The sequence below is a fragment of the Aotus nancymaae genome, unplaced genomic scaffold (genome assembly GCF_030222135.1).
Source record: "Aotus nancymaae isolate 86718 unplaced genomic scaffold, 86718_ANA_hifiasm-v0.15.2.pri h1tg000103l, whole genome shotgun sequence".
Taxonomy (NCBI): domain Eukaryota; kingdom Metazoa; phylum Chordata; class Mammalia; order Primates; family Aotidae; genus Aotus; species Aotus nancymaae.
In genome coordinates, this window is record NW_026988518.1 from 1,545,681 (window position 1) to 1,557,563 (window position 11,883).

Below are 11,883 nucleotides of genomic sequence, written 5' to 3' on the forward strand. Positions count from 1 at the left end.
TGCTCTAACTATTTCAAATTAGAAGTACCCTATCCTCCTAAGGTTTATCTCCATGGAGCCTTTATACCCACAGAAATTTTTTCTATACTTTCCATACTTAACTAAGTAGATGATGTATATATAGCCCCATCTAGATTATCAATTTATTGCCACACTATTTTCCCTTAAATAAGTATAAGCTCCTTAAAGACAGAAACAAGTATATTGTTGTGATCCTCTGAAGACCTCACTACAAATTTGAAGTGGCTGCTTATACAAGTCAAAAACATTAATCTGATATACCATGATATACCATAACAGCAAATACTGAGAGTTTTCTAAGTGCCAGAGACTATGTGCCTTAGCAATATATACATGCGTTATTTCATTTAATCCTCTCAACAACCTGATGGAAGTATAATTATCAGTGTCCATATTTTACAGTTGAATAAATTTGTGGTATAGGAATGATAATCATTCTCCCCAAATCACTCATCTCTTAATTTATAGCAACACTCAACCACTCTCACTATCCATGTGCATACAAAAAACACTCAGTATAGTAATTTGATTTTATTTAACAAATGCTCACTGGATGTCACCCATGTGTCAGGCACTGAGCTGGGGATACAATAGTGGCCAAGACTGGCAGAGTTCCTGCTCTCATGAAGCTTATACTTCAGTTGAGAGGAAAGGCGAGGGTACATAGAATGAACAAATACATAGGTAAGTAAGACAATTTCAGATGAGAAGAATAAGCGTTAGAAAATGGAGCAGGCTGCTGGATAAAGGGGCTGCAGGGAGCAGGAAGAATGATTTCAATAGAGCTGTCAGGGAAAGCTTCTTTGAGGAGGTAATGTGAGGAGGAGTCAACTATACAAAACACTTGGAGAGGATGAGGTCCAAGGCAGGAAGAATGTTTGAGGACAAGAAAGGAGACAAATGGCTGGAACACAGACTATGATGAAGGAATAACCAGCAAAGCTCATTTTGATATTTGCTGTGTCAAAATTCAAGTATTTATATCTTTTATTTAACAGTCTTAAGGGAGGAGTGCTCTATGATAAATGAATGTTACACCTGAAAACCCCAACGTAAAACATTTGTTGCACAACTAGAGATTGTTAAGCATCTGTATGGATTCAGACTATTTATAAGCATTAGCCAATTGGAGCTGATTAATCATATGTAATGCAGCTCCATTTATCTCAATTACACTCGAATAATGCCATACTTAGTAGAAAACTTTATTTCTTGCATTTAGTACTCTATTTTAGAAATTTGGTTTTATTTATTCAGAAAGGTCCAAGATGCCATTTGCCTGCAACTTTGCCACAGAACCATTGTCAGAGGTGGTGCGATTGCTCCTAATGATCCCTCTTCTTCCTGTGAGAGGATTACACCTCCTGGCCAGTTGCCAGGTGACTTTCAGTGCCTCCCAATTGGTTTGACCGGTTATTTGCTTTGGGTCAAGGGCAGCATCTGGGTAGAAGATCTGCGAGCCATTGCCTATTTCCACCAGTGCTCATATTCTTTTCCCTCTGTCACGGGAGAGAAATGTCCCAGTTAGGGGTTACTCCTTCAGCCTTGATCCCAAAATGAAGAAGACATGGAACAGAGTCAAAGTCTAGAACAGGATCACAGTTTAGCCAGAGCTGACAGGTACATAAGCAAGAAAGAAAATTTAATTGTAAGCAAGCCACTGAGATCTCAAGGTTGTACTGCAGCATAACCTAGTGAAACCTGATGAAGATACCATTCAATGTTCAATTAGATTACAAAATACACATGCACATTTTTCTCAGAGTCAGTATAGGAGAACAAATCAGGGATTCATTTTTTTTCTAATTTTCAAGATTCATGTACCAAGAATTTGCCATTTGTTTTGGGTTACACATAAGGCTTTCATTTTAATTCTAAATAGACTTTTTTTTTTTAATATTTCATTTTAAATGATTAAGCTTCTGTTTATTAAAACAAAAACTTACCTAAAAATAAAACCATGATATAAAATCATTTTTGCAATAGAAATGAACTTAAAAACATGACAAATGAAAGCACCTCAAAAATATGATAAAGCATATATGATATGACTCTTTTCACTTGAAATTACCTAAAGAGGCATATTTACATAAACAGAAAATTTAGATTAGTGGTTGTCTATGACTGAGAGAGAAAACAGAAATTAACTGTAAGCAGGCATAATGGACCATATTGGGGAGACGAAAATGTTCTAAAACTGGTTTATAGTGATAGTCATACAATTTGGTTAGTTTTCTTTAAAAAAAAAATCATTCACCCAAAATGGGTGAATTTTATGGTATTTAAAATATACTCAATAAAGTTGAATTTAAAAAGAAAAAAAGAGCATGTCATATAAAAGCATTCTCAAAATCAAAAAATAATAATATTTTTCTATTTCAATGTTAAAACTGTTGATTTAACCCCGCATTTTACCATAAGCAGATTGTTTTATGTCAGTATTTGCTAAAAATTTTAATTGTCTTTTTTATTAATACTACAGGTAACACTATATTATCCAGCTTGATTGATATACGCAATCCAAAGTTAATCAAATATTCTGTTTAAAATAGGCCAAATCTTCTAAGCACATAACTCTTTACCTGTTTATTGAGAAAACTGTAAAGTATATACTTAAGGTGATTCAACTGTAAATGTTTAACTTACGGTCTCATATCTTCTTTGGTAAGTGTGGGACACAATAAACACGAATAAAATAAATTTTGAACACTATAACCACATAGTTATTGAATCTGTGTTTCCTTTTGATCACACTAGCTATTTGTAAAACTATAGCAGGCTATCAGTTCAGAGTGTGCTAGAGCATATTATCAGAACCCTCTAGGATATGAATATAACACTTTATCTTTAAAACTCATGGAAATAACATATTCTTCTTAGAGTACACTGATTTTAAATCTGGAGGCTTTTAACATCATTTTCTCAATATATTTGTAGTAACTTTCCCCATTGCTCTTGACCAACAAATAAATAAACACCACTGTCTCTACATAAAAGAACTGTAGCTCTCTTTCCTATAGGTTCTCATGAATTATTTTCTTTGTGTATACAACATCCAATCCCCTTTCCAAATACAAGCATGTGTCATTTAATGATAGAGACAGGTTCTGAGAAATGCAACCTTCAGAAATTTTGTCATTGTGTGAACATTATAGAGTTCACTTACACAAACCTAGATGGTATACCCTACTTCAAACATAAGCTCTATGGTACAGCCTATTGATCCTAGGCTACAAACCTGTACCTGTTACTGTACTGAAAACTGCAGGCAACTGCAACACATGATTAGAAAAGCTACAGTGAAGACATGGTATTACAATCTTAGGCAGTCCATCGTTGACTAAAATGTTCTTACACAGTGCGTGACTATATACCATTGGCTATAGTTCATGCTAGTACTTGTCCCTTTCTGCAGCCATGTTTCCAGCCTTCACATCTACTCCGTGAGCAACCTAATATTCAAGACCACACTTCTTTCCTGACAAAGTTGGTTTCCACTACTTGCAACCAAGCTCCCTGAGACAGGAGCCATTATAATATTCATAGCGTAATGTGGTTTTTTCAAGAAAAGAACATTTCTATTCTCTTTGGATTGTTTACGCTTTGTGTTTATTCCTAATATAACCTAAATAGGAGATTCTGTTCAGGATTGAGGCTCAACATAACTCTCTGTATCATCCAACAATAACATTACTCACCATTAATTAAGACTAATTTAATTATATTTAGTTTAGTATCCTGACAGGAAAGACCAATATGATACAAACTGAATTCACTAAAAACAGATCACCAGAAAATTATAATATCTGGCTCTATAAATATAAAAAAAGTCAGAGGCTATGCCACTCATTAATGTATTTATTCTGTAAATAGAGTTCCTACTCTTCTACCTTTGAGGAGCCTAATCTGTTTAAAATAAACAAGCAATCAAGATTTTGGAAAGGAGAAATGATATCTAGGCAGAATGTATTAAGCATTAGATGATTCAAAACACTAGTATGAAGAACACAGACTGGAAAAAATTAATTTCAACTGAGGATTGAAGACGGTTCTTAGGGATGATGAGTAACAGAAAATATTTTGTTTTGTTGCCCTAACAATAACTACACAAAAGAAGAAAAACACAGAGTAAGTTCATATGGTGGCAAGTGGACCAACTTAGATCACTGCTTCTCTAATGTACGGTGGATCACCAGGAATCCTGCTTAAATCAGTTTCCAATTCACTGGGCCTGAGACTGCATTTGTAACCAGCTCCCAGGTGCTATAACAGTCATGGAACTAAACAGTGAGGTTCTCCAGGAAAGAGAGTGGATGTGAAGGAGAAGGCCAATAGCCTGATTATCAACAGCTGTGAATGGCTAAAGGTGACAATATGATCAGAGTTACGTGCTCTGGAAACACTGATTTGCTGGGAACACAAAGAATGGAGACAGAATATTAGGAGAACGAAGACTTTATGAGGCTATTTTAATAGTTCCCAGAGGTAACCACATAACCACTCCAAACATAGGAGAGGAAACTGAAAGAAGGAACTAATTTCAGAGAAACTAAAAAAATAAAAATGATGGGGACATTCAGATATATGAGCAGACATGGAGAGTACATGAGAGAGATGATTAGAAGGTAAACACTGAGGATTTTATTCTGGACACCTAAAGAATTGTTACATCACTAGGAGAAAATTAAATGGAAAACACAGTGGGTTTGGGAAGAGAAATGAAGAACTGGAGAACGACAGAACATATTCCACTTTGGAATTAAAGTGAAGGGATGAAAAGGCCCATCTAATTAAGACTTTCCACTGTTCTTACACTTAAATTTAGTAAGTTAAAATTCCATTGGAATAGCCTCTTAAAAGTAAAATAAAGGACGGTTCAACTGTCACACCCTCCTCTCTTCTGAAACAGTCCACCAGCTTGTACTAGAACATTTTTAGTGACAGAATTCATGATCCTGTTGGGTAATCCCTTTCATTCCAGAACCTTTAATTAGAAATCTATTTTCTGAATTAGTCTGAACCTTCTCCATATTTTTTGACCCAGAGGTCCTAGTTTTGCCCTTCAAAACTGTAAACATTTAATCCACCTCAATCATAATGTCTTCGTAAGGAGTTATTAAAGGAATTAATCCATCTCTTCCAAGCTAAATCACTTTTTGTTCTTCCCCAGAGTTTCTTCACAGGCCATGGTTACCAGAATGTATCATCAGTGAAATCTCTTAGTTGATTCTCTTTCATGGATGGCAAATATGTGACAAGACTGTTGCTACTTCCTGTGCCAATGGAAGACAATGTTAATGGATCTAAGCTCTCTTTCTGCTAAGCCCAGACCAGATCTCAGCTCCACCTTAACTCAGTATTCCAAAGAATCCATAACAAGGCACTGGCATCTGAAGATGAGATATTCTTCTGCCATGTTTTGACATCGACTGTTAACCCTCCTTTTAAAATGCCAAGAGTGGAATAGATCTTCAGAAGTGGCATGGACAGTCCCATTTATATTACAATTAATATCCTATATGACCTTGAAAATATGGCATTTAAATTCAATATAGTGTCATTTGTATATACTGGTTTTTCAGTCACTGAAAACCACTAGGAATGCTTGCACATAAAATGGTTCTATACAAGGTCTCTGCAAACTTATTGTGAAGTTTCCTTATTTGTTTTGGTTTTTTTGGTGATCACATATGCTATCTCAAAAAGAGAAACTGAGAGCTTTTCACCTTCTTTATACTTCATCTACCTAGACTTCCTCCTCAACGATAAATATAAAAGAATACTTAACCTGTAAGAGAGCTATATGGCACAGAGTGAAATTTTTTGCAAGATAAATATAAATAGTCCTGGATCAGTCCTATTTTATTGTTTTTTGCCTAATCATCAAAATAATAAGACCCACTAAGACAAGATCAGGATGTAGGCCTTAGGGAAAAGGGAACATATATATTAGATCATGCAATTGTCATATTTATTATTTATCCTCATTTTATAGATGAAAAATCTGAGGCATTGACATTAAATAACTTGCTTTAGGGAACAATGCTACTAAGCAGTACAGCCAGGATTTCAAATGCAGGCAATGTAGTTAGAGTCCCTACTCCTGGGCCAGGTGCAATGGCTCACACCTGCAATCCCAGCACTCTGGGAGGCCTAGGTGGGCAGATCACCTGAGGTCAGGAATTCGAGACCAGCCTGGACAGCATGGCAAAACCCTGACTCTACTAAAAATACAAAAATAAAAATAAAAAAATTAGCTGGGTCTGGCAGAGTGCGCCTGTAGTCCCAGCTACTGGGGAGGCTGAGGTAGGAGGATGGCTTGAGCCTGGGAAGACAGAGGATGCAGTGAGCCAAAATCATGCCACTGCACTCCAGCATGGGTGACAGAGTGAGACCCTGTCTCAAATGAAAAGAGTGTTTCTACTCCTAACCACTAAGCTTACATCTTAATGGTATTTTTATTCACAATGACTAACAGAGCTTCCTTCATAACGTCATATTTATCCCAATTAAATTTCATAGTCTATTCCTGAACACAATGTTCTAACTTATCAAAAGATTTGGAAGGCGGATTATGATATACAGACTACTAGCTATTGTTAAAGTGACTACTGATGTGTAACAAACCATCTCAAAACTTAGTCGTATAAAACTATTTTATTATTTTAGATTATGCTCACTGGTTTATTTAGGCAGGAATTCAGGCAGCACACAGCAGAAATGGCTTGTCTCTTCTCCATTATAGATGAGGCCTCAACTGAAAAGACTTTATGGCTAAGGGCACCTGAATGCTGGAGGCTGAAATCATACAGACATCTTCACATGAAAGCCTGCCACTTAATGCTGGATAGTGCTCAGACTTCAGCTGGGGCTGCTGACCAAGCATTTACATGTGTTTTCAAAATAACATGGGTTTCCTAACATGGAGGTTTTAGGTTGTATTTCTTACATGGTGCTCCAACATGCACAGTGTCCTACTGGGCAACATGAAACCTACATTCCATTTCATGATCCACCCTGGGAAGTTGCACAGCATCACTTCCACCATATGTCCTTCCACTGCGTCCTATGACCCCACCCATCTATTTTACATGCCCCAGGAGGCTGGCACCTATGGATGACATCACCTTAGCAAGATCACTCAATGAGGCGCACAAGCAGATCCAAGGGCAGGAGGAGAGGAATTCAGGGAACATACCCCTTATTTCCTCCTGCTTTGGCACGTTTCCAGCAGTAGCTACCTCTCTTGTAAATAGAGTTCCTGAAGAAGTGTCCCCATCTCCACAGCTCCAGGTATGAGTGCTTTCCAGCAATGCTATTTCTATATCTTGTTCCTTTAAAGCTAGGGACACTAATAGCTTTTTCCTACTATAACTCTCTAAATGCCTCAGTATTCCTTGTTTGTTCACTAACTCTGCCAATCATTTCATAAATAGTCCCCTCATTCAACTCTCATTTAAACCACTGGCAAGAATTCTGATTTTTATCAGGGTGATGACTGATACAGGCGCACAACAGAAACCAAACGGACTGTTCAGAGAATATATGTGAAAAATTAGTTAGTAGGACTTCCTAATCTTTTTCTAAGTATTTGATAGAATAGTTGAATAGTGCAATTATGTTGCTCCATCACTATACTGAATTTCCAAATTGACAGAAAAAAAATATATAAAAAGATATGCATAGTGTGTTACATGTCTCAACTTTATTCTTTCAAAAATAACCTTTTCTTAAAAGACGAGTGATTTTTTTCAAAAGCCTTGCTCAATTAAGCATGTTCACTATATTTCTGATTTACCATAAACTCAATCTTAAGTCTTTCATTATTCTTATAAAACATGCTAGTTTCATCATTTTTTTTTCCAAAGTGTTTATAAACAACATACAAATAATTCACTTCATGGCTTTCCTGAAGATTGAAATTAAGCCTACTATTCAGTACCTTCCAGAACTTTCTTTTTGCCCATTATTTTTAAAAACAATATTTACCTATCTCTAGTTCGGGAGAACCATTCCTGCATTTCATGATTTCTCAAAGATGACTAGTGGTGATGAGGATGATTACATCTGTGAGTTCCCTGATTATCCTAGGTAATATACATATCTCACTTTGTGATCCCAAATATCTCTAAAGAGGCCAATGAGAGCTATCATTTACTGAGTACCAGATAAGCATCTCAGTGCTTCATTGTAACCTATTCACGTACACTGTATCCACTGCTGTTTCTTCTGTACATTACAGTATTCAAAAATAAAGGCAATTTAATTATTGTTTTTCCCCCAAAAAGGAGAACTTTTTCCTTTAAACGTGAAGAAATTGGCCCTTTTTCTCAAGTTCAATATTTTGGAAGCCTCATCTCATTTTGACCTAGTTCTAAAATAATTCTTAGGCTCTTGTTACCATTTGTATCTCTTTTCTTTTTTTATGTTACTGTTTTTGAATGATTGGTTCTGTTCTCCTCCTCCTAATATCTATACTCATTATTTTAAGTCAATAACCTCTGCATTCTCTTGAGATCTGGCATCATTTTCTTCTCACTAGACTATATGAAAATTCAGAACAACTTTTACTTTCCATTCCTCTTGATTTGTACTGCTATTTTAGAGTTTCTGTCACATCTTCCCACCTGGACTATAAGATTGTGATAGCAAGAACTAAATCTTGCATTTTTTTTAAAGCACACTTAAGACAAAATATATAGTTGTCATTTACTTGTAATATGTTGTAGAAAAAAATAATAAGTTTTTGGGTTTTTTTTTTTTTGGAGACAGAGTCTCACTTCGTCACTTAGGTGGGAATGCAGCGGTGCAATCTCAGCTCACTGCAACCTCTGCCTCCCAGATTCAAGCGATTCTCCTGCCTGATCTTCCTGAGTAGCTGAGATTAAAGGCTCCTGCCACCACACCCGCCTAATTTTTATATTTTTTAGTAGAGATGATGGGGTTTCACCATGTTGGCCAGACTGGTCTCGAACTCCTGACCTCAAGTGATCTGCCCGCCTTAGCATCCCAAAGTGGTGGGGAAATTCATACTCTTTAAAAACCTTCTGGAAGAGGGCACCAGACGTATATTCAAAAATAATCTAAGGGAATAAGAGGACTACAAAGGTGAAGGTAAACTGAATATACAATTTGCCAACCTCAAAGTACTAAAGGGGAAGGACAGTCTGCTTCATAAGTTACTGTGAGAGTCTATCCTAGGGTAGGCTGAGCAATGGTGTTTGTTCTACAGAGGAGCAGGTAACAAAGGCAGCAGTGCAAAGGGAAGGCCACATGGATGAGACTTTATTAAATCTGCTTGCCTAACTATAGACAGTGGTTCAGAAATTCAACTTACTGAAATGGATGAAAATGGCTAACTTTAAACTCTTCCAACTATTCTTTTTGGATTTTAACTAATATCTTTGCCTTAATCTATGTGGGCAGTTTCTACAGATGTTATTAACTTTTTCTAAACATCCAACACACGCAGTTAACACTAACAAGCAGGGTGGACCCAGGTGTACGGGCTTACAGAGTTTGGAAGGTCCCCTTTTAAAAGACTACAAAATTAGTTGGAAAAACAAATAATTCAGAATGAGAAAAGAAATCTCATTAAGTGAATGGAGCCATGGAGATCTAGATTCCTTAGTCTGAGAGAGCTTTATGCAATTCACCAGAAATGCTTATTTAGAAATGCTTCTGGTTGCAACCTGTCATTTCCTTCCCACCTAGAATATCTGCAACTCCAGCAACCCCCAACACGCCTAGAGGTCTAAGCAAATGAATAGCGCTGAAGCTTCAATTTCTTTAGCTTCACCTTAGATCTGCTCCTGAGAGGACCTCATTTAAACAATCAGGGGAAAGAGAAACCACCTGACAAGTTTAAAACAATCCCAGGGCCAGGCACTGTGGCTCAAGCCTGTAATCCCAGCTCTTTGGGAGCTTGAGGTGGTAGAATCTCTTGAGGCCAGAAGTTTGAGTCCAGCGTGGGCAAAAAAAAAAAAAAAAAAAAAAAAAAGAAGGAAACCCCGATGATTCTGATACGCTATTGTCACTTACAACATCCCATCCCATCCCATTCTGAAAGTTCACGATGCATAACAATAGACTAATATTCCTGATCTAAACAGCGATGTAAAGAAAGGAAATTAATAACCAACTGGCCAATTGTCGTCGATCTGAACATAAAGTATGTATGGTATATAAAAAGTCGTTGACCTTTTACAACCAAACATAAAATAATTCCATTTTTTTACTATTTAATAGAAAAGTCAAGAGCACAAAACTGTGATAGTCTGTTTAAATGTCCGCAATACAAGCCTGGGCCTATCATTCCATTTAACCCGAAGTAGAAATAAGTTTTGCATACTCCTCTTTGGTGTCAGAGTATGCTTGTTCACTTCCTAACTTGGGTTTGCTTTCTCAGAATAAATGCGGTGGTTAAGTAGGTAGTTTGCTTTACCTAACATTTCCAGGTAACATTAAATTGAACAGGCTTGTTGGTAATTAACACAGCACAGCGTTGTGATCTGAACTCAGATCTTCTCTCAGCAGTAATTTGAGAAACTGGAGTGACATTCAACCTCCCTGCAAGAAAGGTATTTTTCTTTTCTAAAACCCTGTAAGAAATTACAACTAGCAGTCTACACGTACCAAAAGCCTACCCCCACCAGTCAATTTCCCTCCAACAGTAAAATAACCCAAGAGTCTTTGGTCCTAATTTTCCCGGGGGCAAGGAAAAACGAAAGGGCTGGCTATGGGCTGGGTGGCAGTAGCTGACCACCTGAAAAATCCTTAGCTGCTCAGCGGAGGAGCTTCCTGTTAGAAACAACCGTTTTCTCCTGTTCAGGGAGATTTCCTCGAACCTATTCCCACAGGACCTGAGACTCGACTCGGGTGTCACCCAAGTCTCGAATCCACAAACAACAACACTAAATCAAGAATAATTTCTCTAAACTTGGCTGAGATCTCTCCCAGAGTTCAGGGTTGGCCTCGCCCGAAAAGCAGCTAAGCAGGGGCGGGGGCGGTTTCGAGCCACCCGCCTCCCAGGTTCGGGAGCTGCAGCGAGGAGAGATCCGTGGCAGAGAAGCAGAAAGAGAAATCACAACTTTGCAGACTCCAAGAAGCCACAGCCCCGCCAAACAATAGGGCAAAGTGCGGGGGAGAGATGGGCTGCGGTTCGAGGCCCCGCGGCGACGCGGCCCCGGGTGAGGCCAGAGCCGGCAGGCGGGGTCCAGCAGCCCGGGGGATCTCACCCGTCCGCAGCTCAGAGCCGCCGCCCCGAGAAGGCGAGCGCGCCAGAGACAGCCGTCAGCGCAACGCTGGCAACTCCCAGAGTTGCGTTGGAAGTTTCCCGGGACTCGCCGCCGCCCTCACCTTGCTGAACACCTCCAGGTCGTCCTCGTCCTCGTCCAGATCCAGCACCTCCGCCTGCAGCAGGGCGGAAGAGCCGCTGCTGCCCGGGAAGGGAGTGCCGCCCCCGGGGCTCTCCCCGTCGGCGCCCCCGGCCGGGAGGCCGGAGGAGCGCGCCTGAGATGCCCGGCGCTCGCCCTCCATCCCGAGAGTGCGCGCCCGGCCGGCCGCCGCCGCCGCCAGCCCGGCTCCTCCGAGCGTGCCCATTGGCTCCCGCGCCTCCCGCGCCTCCCCGGCCGGCCCCGCTCCAGCCCCTCGCCCGCTGCGCAGACGCGGAACTGCCGGGACCAGCGCCGGCCCGGGCCGGGCGCATCCCAGGGCGGGCTGGAGGCGCGGGCCTGGGACTCTCGGACTCCGGCTACGTGGAGAAAGGGACGACTGTCCTCTGGAGAAGAGACTCGAAGGTAGGAGTGGGCGGCCTCGCATTGACCTAGTCGGGGACCACAGAGTGACGGTTTCCGCGTTGGC

The 11,883-nt window shown here is 39.7% G+C and overlaps 1 protein-coding gene across 3 annotated transcripts in view; it reads right to left on the minus strand.

Annotated features, from left to right (window-relative positions):
* Positions 1-11,570, minus strand: part of SNX7 (sorting nexin 7) — a 120,431-nt gene extending 108,861 nt beyond the window's left edge. For 2 of the 3 annotated variants that reach the window (XM_012458468.3, XM_064370228.1), the window contains exon 1: positions 11,380-11,559. In XM_012458468.3, coding sequence (XP_012313891.2) covers positions 11,380-11,559 — 180 coding nt within the window. Of the gene's footprint in view, positions 1-11,379 lie in introns of all 3 variants that reach the window. The other variant, XM_012458469.2, reaches the window with a different exon arrangement.
* Between the last annotated feature and the right edge of the window lie 313 nt (positions 11,571-11,883).